Source organism: Apus apus, chromosome 12 (assembly GCF_020740795.1).
Source record: "Apus apus isolate bApuApu2 chromosome 12, bApuApu2.pri.cur, whole genome shotgun sequence".
Classification (NCBI taxonomy): domain Eukaryota; kingdom Metazoa; phylum Chordata; class Aves; order Apodiformes; family Apodidae; genus Apus; species Apus apus.
Window position 1 is genome coordinate 3,340,603 of NC_067293.1, and position 26,410 is coordinate 3,367,012.

The window sequence follows — 26,410 nt, forward strand, 5'->3', positions numbered from 1 at the left end:
GATGGCAATGTATTCTACCCAGAGGGCCCTGGGCCAGTCACTGGAAACAGGAATTAGGCAAAGCCTGGAAATCAAGAGGATTTTTGTCCATATAACAATGGCAAGATCCTCTGCAGACATGATGTGACATAGTTATATTTAAATATCTGTTCATGAAGTCTGAGACATTCTGCTCTCTACCTTTTTCCCAGTCACTGACCTGAAGATGTGTTCTCAGAAATGTTCTCCTTTTGGTGAACTCAAAGTTATTTCTCATCAGGAGATAAAGAAGAGCAGAGGCTTCATTCCTTGTGGAGGACACCTTGGAAGTGCAGCACTTCAGGATTTCATAGCAGAGTGCAGCACACATGTTGACCCTTCCCTTGAAAAATGCTGATGGAAACTTGACAAGAGGCATGGAAATATTAGAAAAAACATCATTAAATTACACCCACAGAGGTCAGATGTGGAGGGGCATGAGGCAAAACAGTGGGCTCCAGCCTAGACAGCCTCAGCAGAACTTCTGCCCAAATTTTGAGCCTGGAACTATTTGTGGGAAATAATTGAGGACCTATTTTTAACCATTTTTCCTAGAGCAACGTGAACTTTGCTGTCACACTGCTTTGGGACATGCTCATGTATGTCCATCTATCCTCTCCCCCAACAACTTCTGGGTACATTGACAAATTCTCACCAAATCGGGCCGGACAAAAGTTTTATGTTCTTAGAAAAACCATAAACATCAGCAGCAGGGCAGAAAGAAGAGGTCCCACAGACATTCCCACCAAAGGCTGCCAATTGGGACATCAGAAAATCTGTGAGAGCCCACTCAGAAGTCTGGCCCCACTGGGAAACACGACCTGCAAAGCTCACACAGCTGTTTCTTTCTTCATGTCCCCCTCAAAAAGCCTACACCCGTGACTGCTGCCAGGAATGCAAGCAAAATATTTGCCTGTCCCAGAGAGCCCAAAAACCAGTGACCTTCCCTGGTCCCCCCAGACAGAGCCAGCCCCAGAGAGCAGCAGGATGAAGCCAAACCACAGCATGAGCGACCTGAGCCAGCAACAGAGCTCAGGGATTTGCAGCGGGGTGGAGAAAAGCAGAAAAGCACTGCTGCAGCACATCCATCATCTGCCTAAACACCTACTTCTGTGCCTGCAAAGCAGAGAGCTGCAGCCGTGGCCTGCCCTGGAAGCAGTGCCCTGCAGTCAGGGCTGGCTGGAGATGGGACCCCAGGCTGCCTGTCTGTCTGTCTGTCCCCGCGGTGGCTGGTGAGGAGGGAGCGCTGCGCGCAGGTTCCTGCCGCCGCCGGGCACGGGGAAGCAGAAGCAGGAGAGGGGTTTGTGTTGGCACGAAGACGCCTCCGCAGCGGCCAAAGGGACCTGGCTGGAGAGGGGTGATGCCAACACCTCCTGGAAAAAGCAGGGGGCCCCTGTGCCAGTCCTGGGCCTAAGGACCCTCTGCTCCCTCAGCCACAGCTGGGAACCAGCCCCAGGGAACTTCCCGGCAGCAGAGGCAACCACACTTCTTGTGTCTTCTGAGGGGAGATGTGCCCAGTTCGTTCAGGACATAATGCTCCTCCACGAGCCACTTCTATGGGCCCCACTACCTTCTCCCCACGGGACACGACAATAAATACTGCAAGAGTATTCACTTGCCTCCCCCACGTTGGAGCCTGGAGCTGTAACCACGGCCCTCTACTCCTTTCAGTAAGTGTATATGATTCAGAAAAGCTCCTGGGTACTGCTGTGGCCACCACCATGGCATGCTGGTGAAAAGGGTCTCAAAAAGGGAAAGGATCTCAAAATAGGGATCCAGGAGCTGTGGCTAGCAAGACTACACTGTTGGGATCACACAGAGCAACAGAGAGGACAAGGCAGAATGAAGACGCTGACCAGACACATGGTGTTCACTACCTCTGGCCAACAATCTTCTTGGAAAGAAAAAAAAAAATTGGAGAAAGAAAAGAAGCAAATAAACATCATGATAACACGGGGCCAAGAGGATCACGTGTGTGCTCGGGAAAGGAGTTACTAAGTGGCTGCTCCTGTTGCAATACCATCCTTCTGCCATAACGAGATAGGGTCATGCTCGGAGCTGGGATTAGCCCAGAGTTGGCCACAGTGATGTGTGACTGGGCATGCACAGGCAGCACACAAGAGATATGGCTGGAACATGCTCTCAGCAGGGACCCCTCCTTGCCTGCAGAGGCTTTTCAGACATTTCCAACCTAGTCCTAGGGAAAAAAACTTAACCTGAGAATCTGCTGTGGAAGAAACCCAAGATCCCTCCCCGTTTGCTCCCCTCCACACTGCATCAGTTCTGGGAGAAGAACCCGTGCCCTGTATACAGGGAACCCATGTCTCCAGACAGCTGCTTTCTGGAGACCAAGTCTAAGCAAAGGCAATAGCTCCTGGTGCCAGGTTTGGGGTAGTGAACTCCAGCTGGCAAGAGAACACAAACTGGGAAGAGATGCAAACCAGCACGTGTGGCAATGACTCTGTGGGTGCTGGAAGAGCGCATTTCTGATCCAGCTCTAAGGGCCAGAGCAGGAGTCAATGCAGCAAGCAGTTTCCAGAGAGTTCTCAGAACAAAAGGGACATGAGGGGAGCCCCACCAGCAAGCAGGACATGCCAGGTGCCCTTCACAACTGCATGGGAAGCTGTAACAATGCTGCATCCTGAGAGCAATAATGGGGAGGGAAAGCACAGCTTGACACGGGCAGGGGAAATTCCTGACAGGGAAAAGCTTCCTAAATCAGCTGTTGCAAGAAAGAAGCAAGGTTCTGCTGCTCCAGTCCTTCAAGGCCTGGGATTTGTGATGCCTCTAACATGCCCAGCTGGTGCTAACACACCAAGGAACAGGCAGGCATGGAGTGGGCAGCTGCAGGTGGTTTCCATCATTTTCACATCCACGTGTCTGAGCTGCTCTTTAGATGCAGGGTAAATTACCTCAGCCCCCTCCTCTGTGCATGTTTTCCTTCATAACCTTTCATTACAACATCATTCCCAAGCATGTACATATGAATTTATCTGTAAGTGATACTCTGAAAAGAAGGATTTAGTTGTTAAGAAAACCCAAAGTATAAAAACCAGAGCAGTCTAGCTTATGCTGCTTCTTTCCAACTGGTAAAAGAGGCAGTTTGCTTCCCAACTTGCCAGCACACATGCATACAAGCAGGATTAATACTAAAACCAAAATCTAACATGCAAACAATTACAGAACTTGTTTGTTCTTTGCTTTCTTGTGACATTTCTTTCTTCTTTTTTTTGTTTTTTTTTTTTTTTTTTATTGGGTTTTTTTAAGTCTTTTGCCTATCAAGTAACCAGATTTAGTGCAGAGATTTGGGGATGCAGAATAAATCTCAGGAGTTTATTCCCATCCAACAACCATTTGCTGTGACCCTAGATAGGATTCTATTCATTCAAATTATTAGCTATACAAGACCATAAAAATGTCAGATTGTCCATTCCAGCTGTGTCAAAGACATAACCTGTTTTTGGTTTTCTTGAAGTTAACACTGATTTATAGCAAACAATGAGATGCAACCCAAAAGAAAGCAGTGCAGCTTTCATATTTCAAAAGAAATTTGCAGGAAAACATGCCATTCTTGCACTTGTCATGAGAAGCAGTGCCCCTCCTCCTCCCAAATATTTTATTTTATTGTCACTTTTGGCCTTTAAAAAGCCCTTCAGAGGACTTAAAAGGAAGTTTGGGACTAATGTGGTTATGGAGTTGGCAAAAAACCCACTTCCTTATAGATACCATCTGCTGGGCCCATATCTTGCTGTAACAGAAGCAACACTGGGTCCTGTCATAGGGGAAATATGAGAAACCAACTGAAATCAATCTTTCCTATCTTTGAAGACCCATTATGCCAAATTTGGTGTGGATTTGAGCTGGAATAACTCCAAGAAAATGACCCCACTGCCCATTCTCTCAGCAGCCAAGAAGACAGCCCATGTTGCTGTAATCTGCATTTTGGAAAACAAGTGTGGGACCCCTGAAGAGCTCCAGGTTTTGGAGGCTGATGGGGAGATCAATATGAACAGGTTTGGCTTCACATTTAAGCAACCACAGAAAATCTGCCAGGGAGGCAAGGACAGTCTCTTATTTGCTACAGGCACAAAGGAAATATTTCTGGCTGAACAAACTTTTGACTAGTAAGTGGCAGAGACACACAGAGAGCCTGTGTCTTAGTGGGGTGTGTGCAGATTTGCAGCAGGATGGATCTCAAGGCTAAGCAGATGACAAGCAAGCAGAAAACTCAAAAGCAAGGTAGAGCAATAAATATATATTTGAGCCTGTAGAAAAACCGAGTGGTTCCTGCCAATGACAGATGCCAACCTCACAGGCTTTAAGAAGCCCCATGGAAAAACATCTCATGGGAGAGCACACTGTCTGGAGCCAGGCAGGTAGTCAGCAAGACTCCTGCATTTTCTGCTTCTCATGTCCTTGCTTAAAACAAACCAAAATTAAACAAACCAAAGTTTAACGGTTTTAAACTGAAAGAGGGGAGATTTAGGTTGGACATCAGGAAGAAGTTCTTCACCACGAGAGTAGGAAGGTGCTGGAATAGGTTGCCCATGGAAGGCTCTGGAATCCCCACCCCTGGTGGTGTTCAAGGGCAGGTTGGATGAGGCTTGTGCAGCCTGGTCTGGTGGGAGGTGTCCCTGCTCGTGGCAGGGAGGTTGGAACCTGATGGTCTTTGAGGTCCCTTCCAAACTCAAACCATTCTATGATTCTAAAATCCAGCCCTAGACACACTCATACTAGCTCTCAGCTTTGCTGTGGGGTTACAGTAAAATGTACATAGCACAGACTTTTTCCACCTTTGAAAAACAGCTCAGCAGCCTCCTTCTCTAATCAAACTTTGCTTGGTAACTAGTGCCAGACCTTCTCTGGCATGAACCCTTTGCTGCACATCATTCTCATACTGTGCCCTGGCTGGCTGCAATCTCATGCCACATGGATTTACCTCATTCATTGCATTCAAGCGATTTGAGAGGTTTTAATTAATTTTGAATTCATGATAACTGTGCAGCTTGGAAGGAGTGGAGTTTGCATGTACATCCGGTCTGGAAAATGTACTTCTGAGAAGCAGCAGGTTTTGACAAGCATGAAGGGATTATGTCAGCAATAGCATCAGTCACTGCTCCTCTGTCATGAGCTGAGGCTTGGATGTTGCTTGAGCTGGGGGATTAAACAGCCTCATTGTGTAGCAGGGCTCAGAAAAGAGTAGAAAGAGGTTCAGCAAGTGCTACCCTCTTTCAAATGCAGTGGGAAAGGAGCAGCGTGTCAGTACAAGTATCATTCAAGCAATAGCACTGTCAGCCATAGTGACCATTTGGGGCAAAGATTCAAGAGGCACCAGCTCTTGGTTGAACAGGCAGTAATCTCTAACAGCAGGTTTGTTCCAAGGCAAGTGAAGGAATTCCTCATAATTTCTCCTTCTGTTGTGGAAGCCCCATCCCTGGCAGTGTTGAAGGGCAGGTTGGATGGGGCTTGGAGCAACCTGGTCCAGTGGGAGGTGTCCCTGCCCATGCAGGGGGTTGGATCTAGATCTGATTTCTTCTGTCGCACCTACACAGGTTCTCCTGAAGCTTTGGAGTCGTGTGTTACTCACCTTGCTAATGAAAGCTCTCAGAGAGGCAAACACATGCTTAAGAGCTGCTTCTGACTGCCCGTTTTTGAGAAATGCCAGATGAATATCAAAAACCTTCTTCATGAGTGGATTGTGGCCATCGTTGTTTAGAAGCTGGGTCTGGAAAGCAATGAGAGAATTTATTTTGCAGAAACGTTGAGCCTGAAGCTGGAAATCACAGAGACAAGTTGGCATAATTGATGACATAAATTATTAAGCCAAACAAGGAACCGGGCCTTCAGTAAAAATATAACCAATAAATGTGACAACTTGTATAAACTTACACTAGCTGGTCAGAAGAATAAAACAAGCAGAGAATAAAACAAAAGTATTTTATTACTTTTGCATCACTAATTCCAAAACCTAATTCAATAATCTGTATTACTGGTTGTCTGGAGTTATTTTAAATAAAACAGGCCATTACCAACATAACCATCACACTGTTTTTCCATTCCTTTTTATATGTCTGAGATGTTTTACTTGCAACACAAAAAAGAGAGAGAGAGAAAAAAAGACTATCAGATCTTTTCACTGGACAAATTCATAGCTGTACTAAGTCAGCACACTCCCCTTGTCAGTTTGCACCTCCTGGGATCCCATCACCCTTTTCCCCCTTCCCTGCATAGAGATGGTAAAATGGAATTACTTGGAGAGGATTAATATCATAGAATCACAGAACAGTTTGGGGGAAGGGGCCTTAAAAAATCATCTAGTTCCAGCCCCCCTGCATGGGCAGGGACACCTCCTACTAGACCAGGTTGCTCCAAGCCCCATCCAACCTGGTCGTCCAGGGAGGGGGCATCTACAACCTTCCTGGGCAGCCTGTTCCAGTGTCTCATCATCCTCACACTAAATAATTTCTTCCTCATGTCTAACCTAAATCTCCCCTCTTCCAGTTTAAAGCCATTACCCCTTGTCCTATCACTTCATGTCCTTGTAAAAAGTCCCTTCTTAGCTTTCCTGTAGGCCCCCATACATTTTGGTGTCAGAGTTCTGCACATCTCGCAGCAGGGTAAGGTGAGGATCCACACTTTTTAAGTGAACTTCTATAACTCTCTCAGTAAGAACATGCTCAGCACTTTCAGTGCATTTCAGAGCCCACTTTTGTGACCATAAAGCAAAGCAGAAGCCCATTAAAGCGGAAGGGAATCCAGTCTATCTTGTGGTTTGACAATCACATTGTTCTGTGGTTCAGCCATATTAAAAAAGAGGCAACTGAGAAAGTCAAGCAAGTTCTAACTCTTGCATCCAAGTCCTTCTGTTGTTGTAAAACAATTAAGGAGTAATTTAACATATGCACCGGGATGGCTTTTTTGATCTGCTGCAAAAAAGGGCAAAGGATATCACAGAATCACAGAATGGCAGGGGTTGCAAGGGACCTCTGGAGATCATCTAGTCCATCCCTTTCCCAAAGCAGAAGGTTTTATGAAGCCGAGGCTATGCTGGCCTTCTCCTCACGTTGCTCAATGCATCTAAAAAGGCAATCTTCATTATGCTACTCTTAAACCCAGAGCTGTATTTGTGACATTGTGCAACATGCATTGCTATGAGAGGAATTCCTCCAACCACAATTCAAGGAAGAGGGTTTTCTGGAACAGTATTTCAGTATTTTGTTCCCAGCCTGAGGTTCTCTTCACCACAGAGGCTTTGATTCTTGGAGATGGCAATGACTGCTGGAAGCATGAATCACTACATGGAGGAGAAGACTTCCACCAGTGCTACTGGTCCTACCTAAGCTGGCAACCACAGCTGGAAAGCCTCAACCTCACAGACACTCTTACAGTGATTCAAAGATATCTGGGCCTCACTTTTAGGCAGTTTATGGTAGAAAACAGAGACTGTTCTAAGAATGCTAGACCTTCATTTCCCTTTCCTCTAGTCCCTCCTTTCTATATGATGTTAATTTCCTCTTATTCTATTTTTGCAGTGTCTACACTCATGGTGTAATGTCCATGTAATTTCCTCTGGTCTTGCAGTTTTGAAGAAATTGCAAGATTGCACAAGTGCATCATTACTCTGAGACACTGTGAAACTCTCAGCATTTTGGAAAATAAACAAGCTGCAGCTGATTTGAACCTTCCATAATCTGCCACTCTAGGAGGATAGGTCACGAAAATCAACTGGCATACAGAAAATTCAGCCCACTGTTCTACAACGCTTTTGATTTCAATGCTGACCTTGAAACTCTGAGTGAAAAAAGAGATGGTGTCCAGGACTGTCAGGCACACTTCGGTGGCAATATTGCCTTCCAGTAACGCTTGGTGCACAATATCTGCTTCTGAGGTGCCTGCATCTGCAGATGGAAAGCAAATCAGGAGGAAACAGTGTTCAACACTCCAGCTGCCACAAGATCTCAAAGCTGATAAGGTAAAGTTGTCCCCTTACAGTTCATCGGGTTTGGAAGATGAGGCAAGAACAGCAAGATGTTGCATTTGCCAGCACCATTCAGATCAGCTGCCTCAGCTTGATGCCAACCCAGAAAACCAATGTCACCCTTTCCCCTTAAACTGTCTTTAAAGCCAGACAGCGAACGAGGTGCCCAACTTGCATTCACAGAGGAGAAATGGCAACATGCTTCCATGAGGCAAAACTCACCCACAAGGAGAAGCTGACAGCAGATCCAGGCCCAAGCCTCTGCAGCTCTCCTGCCTGTCCTGCTCACCCAAACCAAGGCATCACCTGCACACACTCAGCCAAGGAGCTGAGCCAAGATAGCTGAGAGATAAAAGCCATGCAAGTCCTAAGTCCAAGGTGTGATTTTTTTGTAAGTGGTTGGCTTAAATGTCACCCCCACCAATCTAGGAACGCGGCAGGGAGGAGTAGCCACCACTGTGATTCTGTGTAGCTTGAGCACCCTGAAGCAACAAGCAGCCAGAGGAGAACAGCTGCGTGCAGTTTTCAACAGGCTCATACCCCACGGTCCCACCCGGCCCTGCTGTACGTACTGTGGTTGAGTGTGAAGGAGGTCTCCAAGCTGCCCAGGTGCTGGAGCCGCACCTGCATCCCCCCGGCTCTGCTGCGGAGCGCTGGCATGGTCTGGGACTTCCTGCCAGCTGCCGTGTGCTTGGCCAACCAGGCATCGTGCACCCTGCAGGGAAGCCGAGACCGCGCGCTCGGACCAGCAGCAGCGGTCGCACCGCTCCAGCATCACACCACTCCAGCATCACACCAGCACGGAGACCTGGCCTCCCTCCAGCGCGCTCCTCTGGGTTATCCCAGACAATCCCAGCAGGACTGAGCCGGCTACCCTGGCCTTGCCTGAGTCAGCTGGCCCTAGAGCTCATGGAGCAGGGACGCAGCCGTGCCTCTGTCTCACCTGCAGCCGCCTGCGGGGGACACTGCCAACCTGGGTGGGCAGCCAGGAGCGCCAGGGCCTGGGGGTCTCATGCAGGAGCTGGAGGGGAGGGAAGGGGCTGGGTGCTAGGACGAGGGGACTCTGCCTGCGGGGTGGTGCTGAGCAGAGTCCTGTCCCACAGGATTCTCGAGTCCTGTCCCACAGGCTTCCCGCCTGCCAGGGTGCACTGCAGGCTCCCCTCCCTGCAGGGAGCACAGGGGCAGCCCCCCAGCACGGCCATGGGTGGAAGAATACAGTACCTGGCAATATTTCTCTTCCCCACATATCTGAAGTGAAACAAACACACTCTAGAAAGAAAATAAAACACGTATCTGTTAGAGATCCTGCAGATCAGGAGTGACCAGAACAGTTAGAATCGGCCCTGCGGGGGGACACCCTCTGCACAGCCTGGACTGAGCTCAGGGCACCCCCACCTCACCTTTCTCCCTCAATATATGCCTGTTTCTCCTCAGATGGAGGAAAAGCATTTCATTACACCCTGGCCAGACCCCTCTAGGGCTGCACCCTGTGAGGCACACTGCACTTCTGTCTTCTTCTTGGCCAACGCTGGCTGCATAAAGGTGCACATGTTGGAACTGCAGCCTTGTGATACTCACTCCAGAAGCACGAGGACATTGATCAGCTCTTGGGGTGAGAATTTGTTCCAGTAAGCTAGAAGTGTATCTGAAAGAAACAAAAAAAACAGTGCACTAAAATAAAAATAATAACAATAATAATAAAAGGAGGTCCTTACAGATGGAAACCACCAGTGATGGTCTCATCTTTCTGCCTGCCCTGCTGTGAGCAGGAGCCACCAACCTTCAGAGATCATCTTCACGATGTAGAGGTAGCACATCAGGAGCGTCCGGATCTCGAAGTGGTCCAGGCGGCTGCACTGTGACATGCTGCTCCTCGTGGAGCTTCTGCGGATCTAACGGGACATGGGATGTGACACAGGGGTCAGCAGCCACAGGGGACACAGGGCTGGTCACCAGGCAGCGCGGGCACAGCAAGTCCAGCACATACCAGATCTGCCAGCATTCCTCCTGTCCCCCTGCATCTGCACCCCCACAGCATCGTTGGTGACGTGTTTTGGAGACATCTCATCCCTTCAGGGTTGCTGCTACCCATGCAGTCTGGAAACCCAGATGCTTCTCTGCCCAGAAAAAAAGCTGGGCAGGGAATGATGGCTTATCCAGCAACACCCACAGCAGCCCTGCTTTCACTTCCCCTGCTCTCTGCCAGGTCTAAGCTCCCTGATATTTTTAAAGCCAGTTCTTCTCAAACAAAACAGTTAATTAGCTTCCACAGTTTAAAGCAAGAGTCTAACTTCCCGTTACAGATACACACTTTTAAACCAAATGTCAATTATTAAAAAGCAGGAAATTTCCACCTTTTCCCCCCCACCCCGATTTTTTAAACCATCTCTTGTTTTTCCACCTACTTAGTGACTTAAGCAAAGCTAAGTGAAATCCTGCTGGTGAATCTATCTGTGTGGGAGAGGCTTGGGCACTGTGTGGTGGGAAACAGGACTTTTAAAGCTTTACCAATTTTTTTTTTTTGCATTCTCTGTGCTCACCCTGGCTGTATCCTCAGACAAATGGATATAATTAAGCTCCAAGCAGGACACTTCTCTTAAAGCTGTGCCTCACATGTTTGGAGAAAGAGCCACATATCTTATTTGTTGTTTATTCTGGGAGAGGCTGTGGATGTGAGTCATCATAAAACATGCTTAAGTATTCAGTGTAGAGCAGGAGAGGCAGTGCTATAGCCTGAACTTTGCTGCTGACCAGGCCGAATTATCAAGTCAGCACCCAATTCAGTCGAGAGGAACAGGCAAGAAGCAGTGTCTGCCTCTGCAGGGCAGTGTTAAAGCTGTGCTCTGCAGTGTGGCCTTGGTTTTAAATGGATCTGTGGAGGTTGCATTCCCTAACAGCAAAGCTGTTTTCAAAGACTCTGAAAAACACACCTTCAAGGACACAGCGGAGGCTGCCCAGCTGGGGGGAAGAGCTGAGCTGCACGCTCAGCTTTCTGCCAGCCCTGCCAGGTAGTGCTGCCAGCAAGGCTGAAGAACATGCTCAGTGCTCTGCTGAACAGGAACACTTTGACAGTCAAGTGTTTGGGTATAGTTGGTCTTGCAGCTTTGTGATTCATGTGGGAGAGCTTGAAAGGCCCCACCTCTGCTAAGCATGTCAGGACACAGCCAGCAGGAGCCCAGACAATCTTTGCCTTACCTGTTATAAGGGCCAGAGTTTTTAAAGACAAATTAATGAGTCACGTCAACCCAAGACATCTGGAAAGCACCTTGAGGAAAACCAAGGGCTGGTTTGCACAAATCCCTCATTTCCATGTGTGCAATCTGCCAGCAAGGGGAGTACACCCTGGTTAAATATATGGATACTGGGGCCAGAGCTCTGTGGTGTGACTGAGGTCAGTTTCTTCAAGTTTGGAGCTGTGGTTATGAAGCCTGTGCTGATTTTCCTGCAAATGTGTCATCTCTTAAGTCAGTAGTCACTGGCAATCCCACACGATGGTGCTTTGCCTCCCAGTCATGTGTAAGAACCCAGCTCCCAGCAACATGTACTGGTTGGGCTCAGACCCATCCCACAATGGGGAGCACACCTGCATATGGATAAATGCACATTGGGAGCAGCTGAGATTTTTCCCACGGATTTTGCCTTTTGATTTTGGTAAGTAATTTGTCAACAGTTATGTTTTTGGCTCAGAGATGTTTGAAGAGGAAAAGCATACCAGACCCCTGAGTCTGGCCTCCTCTGTTAAACACAAATCTGTTTGCTTCCAAACAGAGATACTTATAAGCTGTTTTTTGAGAGCGTTACCAGGTGGAACTCCATTTCCCTCCCCCTTATCTTACACAGCCCACAGGGTGATGCAAGGAGCACCCTCCTTTCTAACCCCAGGCACACGTTACATTTTCACTCTGATCTGGGGAACTGGTTGTCCCCTCTGAGTTCAGGGATCCTTTTGAGTCCTCTCGCTTTATCGCGTGGCCGTTGGGAAGTGCTGCTCCACAGGCTGAAAAGGAAAAAAACAACAAACCCCACAATTAACCCCTTTGCACCAGCATCCCCCAGAGCATCATGGAAAGGGAGTGGAGGATGCAACTGGGGCAGCACAGACAGGGCTTGTCAAAGCCACATGTCAAAAGCTGATTAATCTGGAAAGGACAGGGTGACACCATGTCCAGGGAAATGCGTCAGAGCCCCAAGAGGCCCTTTGCAAACAGTTATCCCTGGTTTTGGGTTCTGGGGTTTGGGTTTTTGGGAGTGGTAGTAGTTACATTCAAAAAAACACGGGAAAGATAAAGTTCAGAAAAATGGATATACCTGGATCTTTGTCTGCAATGAGGCTGGATCTATTTGAGGGGGATGCAAAGCTGCACATGAAATCATCCCGGGATGCCTGTAAAAGCAGTATGAGGGTTTTTTGTGTGACAAATAGAAGATAGCACCTATTCTCTTAGAGAAAAGAATAATTAAATTTAAAAAAGCAAATCAGAGCAGCTTTTAAAATGCAAATGAAAATAAGCCTATTTCCTTACTTCCATAACAGGGAGGCAAATAATCTGGGGAGGAGTCCAATGAATAAGGGAATATATTAAAGTAAGTCATAGCAGTTTTTTCCCTTTATTTTTCAACATTTGAGTTGAAATTTTGAATTTTTGGAAATGTCTTTCTGTTGTTGTTGTTGTGCCCTAAAGAAGGAGGAAATTCTGGTCTGCCTGGGAATGTGACATGGCCCTCAGGGAGATGGGCAACTCCCCAAAACAGCTGCTGGAGTTTGAGGCTGAGCTCTGTTGCAACTCATTGCACTTGGAGGGACTTTCCTCACCTCATGGCACTGGACATGCCACAGAGAAACACATGAAATGAGGGCAAGCAACAGGGCAGAGACAGTGCACCCAGTGCTACAGACAGAAGGAAGTCACAGGAAAGGCCAAATTAAAACAAACAAGCACATTATGGAGCCATGGGGAGAAGAAAAACACTTATCCTCTCCCTTTTCCTATCCATTCTGTTTGTAGCTATATTTTGTTAAAGATTATATTTTTTTCTTCATGCTAGTAGCTTTGCACAGTGCTCTGGAGGTCAGCCTTCAGAGATGTGCTCCAGAGCAGCACATCTCTCCTTGCACTGGAGAAAAATGACCTCAGAAAAGCCATTCATCCAGGAACAAAATGTGGTGAATCAGAGAAACCATCTAGTCTCTTCTGTAGAGTTTTCCTTAGAGCATGGAGGGAACTGTAAGTTGCTTGACACCATTATCTTTGTGCTGTCTGATGTATCATTTTAACTTAAGTAAGGGGGAAAAATTATAAAATGAACCAGAAACTCTAGTTCAGAACTGGAAGAGGAGAGATTTAGGTCAGACATTAGGAGGAAGTTCTTCCCTGTGAGGGTGGTGAGACCCCGGCCCAGGTTGCCCAGGGAAGCTGTGGCTGCCCCATCCCTGGCAGTGTTGAAGGGCAGGTTGGATGGGGCTTGGAGCAACGTGGGCTGGTGGGAGGTGTCCCTGCCCATGCAGGGGGGTTGGGACTGCATGATCTGAGGAAGGGGACAAAGGGGCACGGCTGAGCTTTACTCACGGGGCTGGAGGCAGCAGAGCAGGAGTAGAGGGCCTCCCGGCTGGCCACACGCTGCAGGTTCTCCAGCAGCAGCCCAAAGAGTGGCAGGTAGAGCTGGGCTATCTTTGCCTGCTGGTTCTGAAGACACACAGGGAGAAAAATGGAGGTAAGAGCCCAGGCTTTCAATGTAGCAAAAAAGGGAAACTGCTGCATCTGACCCAGCCTTGGCAGAGAGCTGGGAAATCTCTCCTGAAATACCAAGTCTTGCCAATACCATGGGCTGCAGTTTTGTTTCCAGGCTGTGCAGGTCTCCTCACTGCAGTGAAAAGCAACCCCACCTGCTGTAGAACCCTTCCTAAGAGAGAAGGGAGAGCAAAGGAGCTGGCTCTGGGTCCATTTGTGCCAGAGCCCCAATCACATTTGGGTGACACTTCTCCCACTCTTCATGCCTAAGAGGCTATCCACGTTCCCAGATAAAACTCAGGAATGCACAACTCTAGGAGCGATTCCAGGAGCTAAACTCTAAACAAAGGCATGTTTTCAGGCTAGAGCAAGGACAGGTAGTGTCTGCAGAGGTAGCTGGACACTTCCAAGGACATATGGGTCAGCAGGGAGTAGCACCAAGAAAGCAAAGAAGCCCATCTCCAGGCTGCTTCAGCATTGCTGAGCCTCTGACCCAAGCAAGCTTTTCCCCAGTGGAAATCCAGCATCTCATGAGAATGCACAGATCCTCCCCTCTGGTTCTCTAATTAGCAAAACATGCAGCTGACTTGTAATAGAGATCAGTGTTTCCTAATTAGAGTGTATTAATGCAGGATATTGACTTAAGCCCAAGACCAGAAGAACATTGACATTGCTTAATTCTGTTGAACAGCCTCTTGGCTAACAATGGCTCAGGCCTTTCTTATCTAAATACTCAGCATGAATGAAAGCACTGCAGTTAGCTGACTGGACTGTCTGTGTTCCTAGATAATTTCTGTAATGCCAAAAGTTACTTCCAACAGTTCCCAAAAAAGTAAAGAGAATACCCTTAGTCCACCATGCAAGATCTAAAACTCTGACGTGTTTTTTCGTAGATTCAAGCACATTATGTACAAAAGCCAACAAAATATGCCTGACCTTGTGCTGGTATCTGTTGTCAAAGGCATGCTTTATCAAGAGATTTTTTAAGACTGAGATGGCAGTGTATCTGATATCATAGTTGTCCTGCAAGGCAACTGAGGCTTCTCTGAGCAGCATCCCCACCAGGAAATGATGCCGGCAATACTCATCAGTTAGATTGTACTCAAGATTGACATCTGCAAGAAACAGCAAGGGAATGGTTAAGGGAACTGTTCAGAGTAAGACATAATGGTCAGGTAAACCAAAACACCCCTAGAACACAGTTCATCACACTCTCTCAGCACTCTGATCTTTTAAATAAACCCTGAACCAAGTATGTTTTTCTCCACCACTGAGTTAATGCATACCAAAGAACGTGGCATTTTCCAGTTCAGGCTAACCATGAATTTCAGCCCTCACTGTTTCAGCAGCAGCTAAAGGAGGGATTTCTGCAGTGTGTTGCTTTGCAAAGCTTAGCATTCTGAAGAGTGAAGTCAGAGCCGGATGAAACAGGGAAAGACTGACTGCCTGGGTGCTGCTTCCTTTGCTCCTGCTGGGGGTTACCCTGAAAATCCCCAGACTCCCCAGGCAGCAGAGGTGCTGACCTCCATGGAGCAGCTGTGAGGCTGGCAACAGACAGTAAAGACTGTATTTTGCCAGCTGCAGTGTCACCTCTGCAGCTTCTTCCACATCCTCCATGAAATCTGCATTCCTTCTTGCCAGGTCAGGGAGCAAAGACAAGGCAAATACTCCTGCTGGGATGAGGACTGCAAACAAGAATGTGGTGGAAGACACTGCTACAGCATCCTCCTGGGGTTACACAGCCAGACCTTCCAGCCCCACTGCAAGGAGGAGGGAGGCAGGGCTTGCCAAAACCTGAGAGTCCCAGAGCTTCCTACCAGCAGATACTGAGCACAGCTCCTTTAAAAGCTGCACTGACTGCCAGCAGAAAGGCAGCTCAGTACCTAATCACCTTGGTTAACTTAACTGATAACCTGAATCTCACCTAGATTTGGGCTACACACTGTGATCAAAGGAGTGGCTGCTACAAGGGCAGGGCAAGATTTGACTGACTTGCCTCAATAATGAAGCAGAGAAAGGTCAGAGAAACAGATTTCAGTGCAGGATGCATGTGCACTCGGGCTGCTAGGAATGACCTCACCCTGACACTGTTATCTCTGTCAGGCAACCCATGAGCCTAATCAAAGCCACAACAAGCAGCACTTGACTGCTGCAGTTTGGCACTAAGCCTACCAGAGGGACAACCCTGAAGCTGTGCCTTCTTTCCCCAAAGGGTACAAATACTGTGTGCTCAGCTCAGGCTTGTGTGGTTGTTTTTTTTGAAATCCCAAAGATGTGAAAGTTTTCCTGTGGTAAGACAAGGTGCTTACACACAGCTGTGAAAATCCCAGCCAAAGGGTTCCAATAGCTCTGTGGCTGCAAGAGGTATTTTTAAGTTCATTGATTCATAAGTGGCATTTACTGGTTTGTGAAAGTTTGATTCAGAGGAAAGAGAGAGCAATCTGGAACATTATCTAGCTTTCACTGTTAGTCATGTTAGCAAATGCCTGTGTGTCACACATCATAGTTATTTCATTAGTGGGATGCAAGTCAATTGACTGGAAGCTGCATATTTGACATTAGAGGATTCAGTGATCCCAGATTGACCTACCTACTGAAGTGAACCGTTCCACAGCAAAGGAAAAAAAATCTAATTCATGTGTAAAAAGAAGAGGGACAAATAAAAAGATGGTAAAAATAAACAGGAATAAGTAACACTTGGAGAATCAAGGCAGTATGTCATGTTGTAACATTATTTGTAAAGCTATTGCATAACTCCCAGCTTCTGTCAGTCCCTTGGGCTCTTTGCTATCATCAGATTGCAATGTTTGTGCAATCCTGTACTGCTGGTTGTGGGGGCAGGCTCGGGGGCTTGCTCTAGCTGAGCACACACACACACACACTCCCTGGGTGAGGCAGCAGGGATGCAGAGCAGGAACCAGCCTTAGTAGTTGACACGTTTCAGAGCAACTGCTTCACAACGCAACGCTCCAGCTCAACAGGATGTGGTCACAGGGATGTGCTCTGCCTGTAGGCTCATCTGCACCAGCTTCTGCCACGGAAACCCTCCTTATCCAGCTTGCTGGGGGCTGCTCTTCCTTTTCCCAGAAACGGAGTAATGACCAGAGGGAGCTGGGCATGCCCCCTCTCTTCATTCCCATAAGCTGATGAAGAGGTGAGGCACACTGGGGTATCTGCTCAGCTATGTTTATGTCATACCTCCCCATCTTTCAGCCCACTGTCCTTGATTATCGTGAGTCAGTCTGTCTGTAAAAACAGACAAGTTTGCAATGGAGATGCAATGGACACATCTCTGCCATGGCAGGCAGTGCACAGGCATCACTGCAAAGGCCCTTCTCCTACCTGAGGACAGGCTGCTCTGCTGTCAAGAGATGGGGGAGAATAACAATTGCTACCACTACTTTAAAATATATACTTAAAAAATAAAGTCTCAGCTGCTAGGTTCTAGTCACAGTAAAACAGAGGAGGAAAGATGAGATGCTCTTGCAGCTCTTCAGTTTGACCATTGCAAATGCAAAGGTGAATGTTAACCAAGAAAGAGCATCTTTAAGTTATCATGCCACTAATAAGCAATGGGGAGGCACTGTGGTTTGTTTCTGTCTTTCTCAGCCATTTTTAGCAGTGCACTTAGTTAAACTATGTCAGGTAAGTAGCCAAAATGATCTAAGTGTAAGAGATTAGTAGCTGGTCCAGAAAGCTCTGAGCTGTCAGAAACATACCAAAAGAAAAGAAACTTTCTGCTGCTTCTGCCACCTGGATGTAAAGGAACCACACAGGGATTTGTAAGGCTGCACCCTGAGGCACAACCAAACATGGTCTTGCCTCCATCAGAATAAATTACAGCATCATAAATCCACTGGGCTTTCACATGGGGGAATCCTAAACCTCCCTCTCTGGTCATTACCTTGGCCAAGCTATTAGCACCCAAACCTGGCAATTTTTGCTGTATTTATTCAGCACAGATGAGAAATCAGGACCCAGAGAGAATGAGGCCATGTCTACAGCAATCTTGGGAAGCCAACGAGGTGTGCTGCTGGGCTCAGAATCATGGGACCACAGAATTCCCTTGGTTGGAAAAGACCTTCAAGATCACCAAGTCCAACCATCAACCTAACACTGGCAAGTCCTTAACTAAACCATATCCTTAAGTATCATCTCTATGTAACTCTAAAAATTCCTTCAGGGATGGCGACTCCACCACTGCCCTGGGCAGCCCATTCCAATGCCTGATAGCCCCTTTGGTGAAGAAATTCTTCCTAAGACCCAGTCTAAACCTCCCCTAGCACAACTTAAGGCCATTACCTCTTATCCTATAAATTGTAACTTCATTGAACAGATCAGCTCCCACCTCTTTACAACCTCCTTTGAGTAGAGAGTGATAAGGTCTCCCCTCACCCTCCTTTTCTCTAGGCTAAACAACCCCAGCTCCCTCAGCTGCTCCTCATAAGACATTTGCTCCAAACCCATCACCAGCTTCAATACCCTTCTTTGGACACACTGTGGTCCACACTGGCTCAGCAGCAGAGCTGCAGCCTTTCACACCTGCACAGTGCTTCAGTGCAGCCCCTTGCAAAGCCCATCTGCCCTGTACTGAGCAGTAGGACCAAAGGGGACACGGTGTGACAGTGACAGCAGCCTGGTGGTGTCACAGTACCTGTGGCCCTTGGAATGTGCTCAGGACTGGCATGGCCTCAAGCTCTGCTGGCTGCTTTCAACTCAGACTTGGGTACTAGCTTGGACACCCTGCACATCACTATATTCCTGTTCAAAATGAAAGCAGAAAGTCACTCAAATCACCTTCTTGTGGCCACAAAGAGAGCTGGTGGTGGAGGAGTGAATTCAGTCTGTTCTCCTGTCTCTCCACAGCACCAGCAGATGGGACACCCTGCTTCAGGGGATGCTGAACTCTTGGGAACAAAGGATGACACTTGCACAGTTTGTGTATTTACTGAAATAGGGGCAGTTTCTTTTGGATATTGTCAGTCCCATGCAAACTTAAGCACAGGAGATACTGCAAGGACTGGTTTTGTACCATTCTGGAGCAAAATGACATAAACCTACCAGGACAGCAGCTTTTCCTGAGGTTAATATAAATCAGGCTAACCAGGACATAACATTTCCTTGCCAGCAAACCTAATTCCATCTGGTCAGAAGCCATCAAGACTAATAATAAATTACAGCTCTCCAGCCAGTCTCCTGAAGAAAGGACATACCTTGAACTCTCTGCAGCTTGGGTTTCAAAAAGGTCATTGGTAAGTTCAGAGGAATGTAGTGCTCATGATTGCAAATGGTCTGAAGAAATTCAAACTTGTATTCAACCAGCAGCTGAGAGAAGGAAAAAAAAAAAAAAAAGACAAACACAAACTAAACTTTCAGTTTGACTAATTTGCTTCCAAGCTCAAGGTGTTTGTTGCACAAGGATTGGTCAAATAAACAGTATTTGGTGAAATCTGGTAATAATTGGCAAATTTTTCTCGTTTCCCCTCAGTGTCAGTACACTGCTGCTGTCACCCAGGGCTTCTTTACCTTTTTTATCCAGGCCATTAACTAATCTCCCCTTTAGCTATAACTGCATACAGAGCTCTCACACAGAGGTCTCTGCCTCCAGAAGATTCTGCAAGAACAGTGTCTAAAAGGCCTCCAAGAGTCATATAAAATAATCACCTCAGAGGTTTGACTGATGTAGACGTGTACAACTGCAAAGCAGCTTTCAAGAAACACACTGCTTACCTTCGGGTCTTTTGGGCTGAATCCAGAAATGTAATCATTTATCAAGTTAAAAACAAATCCTCTGTCCATAAAGGTCAAACAACGCTGGAGAAAAAAACAGCAGCACGTGACCAATCACTTACAATGAAATGCAATAATCTTACACCATCTCCATGCTACCATTCTGCCAGCAGCCAGATTTGAGCTTCCAGGCTGCTCCTGAGTCTCCAAAACATACTGGATCCTGTTTATCTGAAATTATTTGGATTACTTCACTTAAATCTCCAGTGGACAACAGCAATATTTAAAATGAGAGCGTTCATATTCGTTCTCAGGTTTGGAACAGTTACCAGGCACCACTGAAACCCCTAGATAACATACAGAATCACAGAGTGGTAGGGGCTGGAAGGGACCTCTGAAGATCTTTGAGTCCAAACCCCTGCCAGAGCAGGACCAAAACTAGGGCAGACCACTCGGAAAGGCATCCAGACAGGGCTTGAAAGCCTCCAGAGAAGGAGGCTCCACAACCTCTCTGGGCAGCCTGTCCCAGTGCTCTGTAACCCTCACAGGAAAGAAGTTCTTCCTCATGTTGAGGTGGAGCTTCTTGTGCTCGAGTATGACAGTGTCTCTCTTGGAAAGCAAAAGTTTTTATCCTAGAAAACCTTATCCCCTCTCGAGTTTTCATCATGGAAGAAACCAGAGAGATGCTAGAGCACAAACCCACTTGCTTGCTGCTTGTGGCTGATTGGTTTTGTGCTGGCTTGGTTGGTTGTTGGTTTTTTTTCCTGATAATAGCCTGGGAAAAGGAAAGAAACTGCTGACCTTCAGGAAGTTGGCCAAGCTAAAGTTGACATTCCTGGACTCTTCAGGGATTTCGTTGTAGCGAATAGTCACGTGAGGAATGATGGCAAGGAGCAGGGAATGCAGGGCGTGCTGGTAGGAGTCGGGAAACCGCTGGGCTCTGGGCAGCTGGAACCAAAAGCACGTTGAACACTCGGTGCTGCCAGCGAGCAGCTGGGGACAGCCCAGCACAGCCCCAAGTTCACTTGAGCATTTGGGCTGTGTGGTTTCCTAATAAAACATTGGCACGAAGCACTGGCTGGAGCTGCAGTAGCTGGTGACAGAAAAGGAGGCTGCAGGAGCTATAAGGAGATCTGGCATATTTTTAAATTACCATTGAGAGTGTAAAGGGGAAGAGGGAAAGTAAAGTGGAAAAAAAGGGAAGATCTGGCTAGCTGTTCAGCTTGTCAGGGTTGGGTTGTTGTTTTTTTTTTTTCAAATAAAGATTTACATAGGCTTTCAGATAAACTTCTAGAGGAGAGTTTGTGATAGCTCTGTAATGCAGCATCAAACAAATGAATGTTTACCTTGATTTTGTTTTCTTCCAGTAAGTACATTGCCATTGACTTTGCCAGTGCTTCAAAGAAAAACCATGAGTACTGGAATGAACAAAGAATACTGTTATTTTTCTCAGCAGGAGTGAACATGTGTGATCATGTAGGGAAGCAGCAGTGTGGGAAGGAGAGCTCACATTCAAATGTAAGCACAGCTGTGCTTGCACAGCTAGCTTGGCACAGGTGCCTTTGCTACCTGGAGAAGTCCTGCCAGTCTTGGGGTGGGAATAGCTCCAACCCCCCCCATGCACCCCAGCACACCCTGCAGAGTTTGGGGTGCAAAGGACCAAAGAGGCAGAAACTCAGTCTGACTCCAGTGAGTCACCCCTTATGTGCAGATTAAAGAAAACAGATAAAACTGGCAAAACGAAAAGGCCTTTGGTGTGTCCTGCCATGAGCTTTAACACAGGCAGGTTCTCTGCAAGAATTCACCTCTGTCTTAAGAGGAGAACCTCCAGGATGAGTATGTGAGGAGCTGCCCTGGTATCTTTGCTCCTGCAGTGGGTCTGGATGGGTGGAAGTCCTGGGCTTTATATCAGACCCCCTTTTCCTCCCTTCCACCCTGGCAGCCACGTACTGCCAATACTTCACCTTGAGTAGCTTATTGATGGCTAGAAAATCTGCTGACTGCTTCAAGATCGTGGCCATGGAAAGGACCAGGATTTCATGGGTCATCTTTGTCTGGGTCACACTGGGTTTCTCGGCTCGGAAGACGTACTGAGGCAAGAGGAACAGTGTCAGTGGTGTGCCTGGCCCAGCGGGGAGTTTTGCAGAGTGGTGTGTTGTGACTGACCTTTATGAAGGAGTGTAAGTAGTGGTCTAGACCTTCTTCATGGCACTTGGACACAATGTGCAGAAGAACCCTGAGGAGAAATGTGGTTTGTGTTCAGCACGCAACGCAAGGGCCAGTTCCTCCAGCTCATGAAAGTCACCACCTGTGTCCCATCCTGCTCAACTCCCAAAGCTGCTGGCACAACCTGATTTGCAGAAATCCAGGACTTGCAGGCTAGAACCCCTCACAGCTCCTGTGGCTGCACTATCCTGGCCACAGAACAGCCCCTTGACAGAGCACTCAGAGCTGAAGTGGCCAAAGCCTTCTCTCCACCCTGGTGGAGGACCAGGTGTCACCCAGGCCAGCTGCCTTCAACATTCAAGGCTCTCAGTGCCAGGAGCTGAAGTGGAGCCTTTCTCCTCAAGGAATGTATCCTGTCCTTCGGCCTTTGTGCATTCCAGGATTAAAGTCTGCAGTGAGCATTAAGCACCTGAACAACACTCAGGTGTTAGATAAGGCGAAAACAAAAATATTAAGTTAATCTGCTCTGCACCCAGTTCTCTTAGGTTGTATCTGCAAGCCCACTTGCCCCTCCTGCACACACTGCAGATTCACCCACACAGCTCATCACGTGTTGAGTCTGTCCTCACTGGGAGCCCTTCCTAATGATTATACAAGTGACAATTATCAACTATACTACTACACCAAGTCTGCAAAATGAGCACAAAAACCCCACAGAATCTCTGCTGAGAAATGAGGGGGAAAAAATTAATCTTGATGGTTGTTCTGTTGATGCTTCCTGTATCCCCTGAATTTATTAATTCTGGAAGGCTCTTTTTTACTGAATTTACATCATACCTATCCTCCCTTGCTCCTTCCTACATGCACTGTATTATTTTTGGGCTGCTGCCTCGTGGTTCACTGAGGACAGGCAGACCCTGGGGAACATGCCAGCCTTCTGGAAGCACGCCAGGCAGCTGACGAAGGCAGCAAGAGCCTGGTTTCCTCAGCCAACGCTGGGGATTTACATTCCAGCCCCAGCCAGAGGGAACAACAAACTATTGCCCGTTGTCACAGACCCCACAGGCCAAACCACAGGGAGGAGTTTACAAACCATTTATCAAATAAAGCGGGTTTTAAATTCCACTCTCAAGGTCTGGATGAGAAAACGGTCGTCATTAAACAGAGAGCGACTGACAGACTGGAAAGCATCAGGTGAAGCTTTGGAAAAAGCAAAACTCTGGAAGTGTAGGTGGGAGCTGGTCACCCAGCAAATGGGGTCACTTGTCTCCCTATCCCTGCCCTCTGGTGATTCAAGCAGAGTGGGGGACAGTGCTCTGCACAGGAGAAGCCCCCACGACCTGCACCACACGGCACAGGGCTGTGACTGCAATGGACCTCCCGTCCCTGCATCCCTGGGGGGGTGAGGGCTCAGCCTCCGCTCCCTGCTTTCACGGGAGAGAGACGCTTTTGGGGCAGGGCTGCAGGGCAGCTCCTGGAGGCAGGGGCAGAGCTCCCCGGAGCGGCAGCCAGCAGCCCCTTGGCACCGCTGCCCAGGCAGAACCCCGGCAGGAAGGTGGACGTTTTAATGCGCCCACGGGTTACGGGGTGCGGCGGCCAGAGCTCGGCGGGCAAGGTGGTTTCGCACCTTTCGTTCCCTTCGGGCCCCGCAGAGAGCAGGACGGCGGCGGGGGCAGCAGATCAGGCCGGTGCTGCCCTCTCGGGGCTGCGCGGCTGCACAGACACATCCCGCCCCGAGCGGCTGCAGCTGCAGCACAGCACCCAGCACCGGCTGTGTGTGTGTGTGTTCGGGGGGGTTGAGCTCTACTTCTGACCCAGGGGTGAGATCAGAGTCGCGCTCCTGCCGGGAAACCGCATCTGCCGCCTGCTGGGAGGGGTCTGCGCGCTCCTTTTCACACCCCAACTACGCGGCTCCCTGAGCCACCCCCTGCCAGCAAAGCACTTTTTCTTTGGAAAAACAAAATCAGTCTCTTTAAACTACCACCTTTTCCCCCACGCAGCTCCCAGGACAAGGGCCCCACGCCACCCAGATGTGCCAAGAGAAGGCAGCAGCTGGTGTGTCCCAGGGGACAGGCAGTGCTGTCACTTGGCACCTTGTACTGAGACACCACACCCTGCCTTGCACTGTAGTTTGTGGCTTTGCATTTGTAACTGAAGAAAACCGGATGGTTTACCAGACACTCACATGGTGCAGTTGACAGCTACTTCATCTTCCTGGGTCACATTTGTAAGGACTCTAAATAGTTGCATAAGAATTACAGGTAGAAACTGAATCATTACTTGGACCTCCATGGCGTGCAAACACTAAAACAAATGTTCAAAACACAGACACTTTTAGTTCAACATTTTGCAGATGTTAAATATTTATAGTCCACAGACATTTCTGTGGCAAGAGGACAGGCCTTAGCAAATGCTTCAGGATTCAGGCTTCAGCCTGCCAGGGGACCAGAGGACTTGGACCCATGGTGGGCCTTACTGCCTGCCTTCCAGCCGACAGATCCCAGCTGCACGCCTGCAGGGAGCTACACGAATCACCCAGGGCAGGTATTAATCCTCCTATCAGATATGCCCAGGCACCTATGACTTCCTTAGAGGTCACATACTATGACTGGACCCCAACAACCCAGAATTTAAGGCTGAAGTTTTGCTCCCGACTCTTCTCATCACTTGAAACAGTTTTTTGAAGCGACAACGTCCCCAATTTCAAGAAATGCCTTTGGAGCATGGAAATCTGATGGCCAATAACTTGCAGCTAGACTTTTCTCCAAAGGGCACAGCTTGCTCTTGGAAATGGGATTTAAGTGAAGGTCAAAATCATTTGGTGCATACTCCCTCCATCCATCTCATTAGACCTCTTTGGCCTGAATCTCATGATTCAAGTTTAGGAAAGACAGTGCATTTCACTTTCAGTTTTGAAACCTTCGAACCTAATGAGAGGTTCTAAAATCTGAAAATTAATTTAAATTACTGAAATGATCGAGGTATTGGTGGAAAGAAGCCCTTACTTGTGGTTAGCACGTAAACTGCCTGCAGGCTGCAGCAAGGCACCCAGCTCTGGGACAAAATCCTCACAACAAAAAACCAGTTGTTTTTAGCGCTTGGCTTCAAAACTGGTCCTAGTTTCTGTTTCGTGTATGTGTTATCTGAAACACACCCAGTAACTCTGTGATGATAAATCCCCACCACTGGAAGCTGTTGCTACAGCAGCACTCTCAAAACCAGGCCATATGGAAGGAAACAAGGACAGTAAACAGGCAAGAAACAGATTCCCTGCAGAAGCCTTTGCTGGACCTGCTCTGAGGCCCTTACTCATGCTGCAGTGACTGCCAAAAACCTGGGTCTGGGTCACAGGTGATTTGTGGTCAAATTTAACTATCTCACAAATCTTGTTCAGCCTGAAAAAAATATATCCTGTTTTGATTGGATAATCCTGAAAACAAGGAATTGTGCTGCAGATTCGAGGTTGGAATCAGATCCAGGGCAGCAGGGGTTGGTTGGCAAGCCCAGCCCAGGAGGAGGGTTTGCCATGAGCATGTCAGAGTGATGCTGACTGTTTTATCTGCTGTGAAGGGCAGTTGGGAACAGCACGTTCATGTCAGTAAGGAAAAGTAAGGATACTGCACAATGCACCAGTCCCAGTGCTGCAGTGAGCACGTGTTGGGCAGGGCTCTGGGGAGTTACTGATGGTCTGTAAAAACACAACTGGAGCCCACCGACAGGCACTGTTCACCTTTAGGTATTTCACAAGCTCTCCTGGGACTTCCTTAGCTCCTGCCTGAACCAGCTGGCAGTACTGGAAGAATTTGTGCAAGTGCATGTCCTGGAAGAAAAGAAACGCAAGTTCAATGCAGCAGCCTCAGTATTAGTCAGCCCCTACTCTGCAGCTCACACCTGAAACCCTGCTGACATCCCTGTGGCAGTGGGCCACATCCCTAACAAGCCCCATGTCACTACCAGTGGCACTCTTGCTCCCCAGCTGCCATCTCCCAGGACTACAGCACTGCTCCCTGCCTTTTCCAACATGCCCAACCACTGCCCATCCCCTGGCTCTCAACTAATCTCCAGATTAAGCACAAAACTACCCACACTGTTAAAATTCTCCTGTGGTTGCACCACCCTGAGCCCAAATCCCTATTCAACACCGGCCTGGAGAAGCAGGAGACCTCCTCTCCCATGATATGACTCTTTGAGACTGTCTCACCATCAGCCTCATCAACCTCCTCCTGTCCATTTAAGGCAGACTCTCCTTCCGGCTCCTCTCCCTCCTCCTCCAAGGTTACATTTAATTACTGGCTTATTTAACCCTAAAAAGCATCTGGGAATGTAATTTAGTGGGGAATGGAACTACTGTGCTCCTCCCAGTGCTGTACAGAATCAGTAAGACCCTAAAACAGGTTTAGAGGACGCTGAAAACAAGTTGCTGTGCAACGTGAATGCTGGTGATTGCATCCAGCAAGGGACACAGCCCTGCCAGGGACACCTCCCCATGAGCAGTGCTGACAGCAGGTGACCCTGAGCTTGTGCTGGGGATCTTTCCTGTGCATCACATGAAGCTTGAGGAAGTCCATCAGTACCATAAGATAGTGGAACACACAAGGACTTGGTAAAATAGGCTGAACTAGTTTCAAAGGGATATCAAGACTCTTGTTTTCTTGTGTCTGCTGTTGTCAGGTAACTTTTTTTCCTGAACTTAATAAACAGTTTAATATTTGAGGAAACCTCCCACTTCCACCAGTTCTCTCTTTTGCAACATCGAGCAGCTCATTAGCTCAAACATTTCCTTGGTCCT

General features: G+C 47.9%; 2 protein-coding genes across 4 annotated transcripts in view; one reads left to right on the top strand and one right to left on the bottom strand.

Moving 5' to 3' along the window:
• Positions 1–14,026, top strand: part of RAP2C (RAP2C, member of RAS oncogene family) — a 144,000-nt gene extending 129,974 nt beyond the window's left edge. Inside the window, exon 3 of the mRNA XM_051630388.1 lies at positions 14,016–14,026. The gene's annotated coding sequence lies outside the window, so the exon portion shown is untranslated. The remainder of the gene's footprint in view (positions 1–14,015) is intronic.
• Positions 1–26,410, bottom strand: part of DOCK11 (dedicator of cytokinesis 11) — a 78,435-nt gene that overhangs the window by 15,091 nt on the left and 36,934 nt on the right. For 2 of the 3 annotated variants that reach the window (XM_051630381.1, XM_051630380.1), the window contains exons 23-42: positions 25,352–25,441; positions 23,807–23,925; positions 21,622–21,691; positions 21,420–21,545; positions 20,802–20,873; positions 20,257–20,403; positions 19,456–19,539; positions 18,939–19,050; positions 14,662–14,840; positions 13,564–13,680; positions 12,305–12,380; positions 11,890–11,993; positions 9,777–9,888; positions 9,575–9,641; positions 9,218–9,265; positions 8,940–9,017; positions 8,569–8,711; positions 7,801–7,916; positions 5,606–5,743; positions 200–382 (exon numbers count right to left, since the gene is read on the bottom strand). In XM_051630381.1, the coding sequence (XP_051486341.1) occupies positions 200–382; positions 5,606–5,743; positions 7,801–7,916; positions 8,569–8,711; positions 8,940–9,017; positions 9,218–9,265; positions 9,575–9,641; positions 9,777–9,888; positions 11,890–11,993; positions 12,305–12,380; positions 13,564–13,680; positions 14,662–14,840; positions 18,939–19,050; positions 19,456–19,539; positions 20,257–20,403; positions 20,802–20,873; positions 21,420–21,545; positions 21,622–21,691; positions 23,807–23,925; positions 25,352–25,441 (2,181 nt within the window). The remainder of the gene's footprint in view (positions 1–199; positions 383–5,605; positions 5,744–7,800; positions 7,917–8,568; positions 8,712–8,939; positions 9,018–9,217; positions 9,266–9,574; positions 9,642–9,776; positions 9,889–11,889; positions 11,994–12,304; positions 12,381–13,563; positions 13,681–14,661; positions 14,841–18,938; positions 19,051–19,455; positions 19,540–20,256; positions 20,404–20,801; positions 20,874–21,419; positions 21,546–21,621; positions 21,692–23,806; positions 23,926–25,351; positions 25,442–26,410) is intronic. The other variant, XM_051630382.1, reaches the window with a different exon arrangement.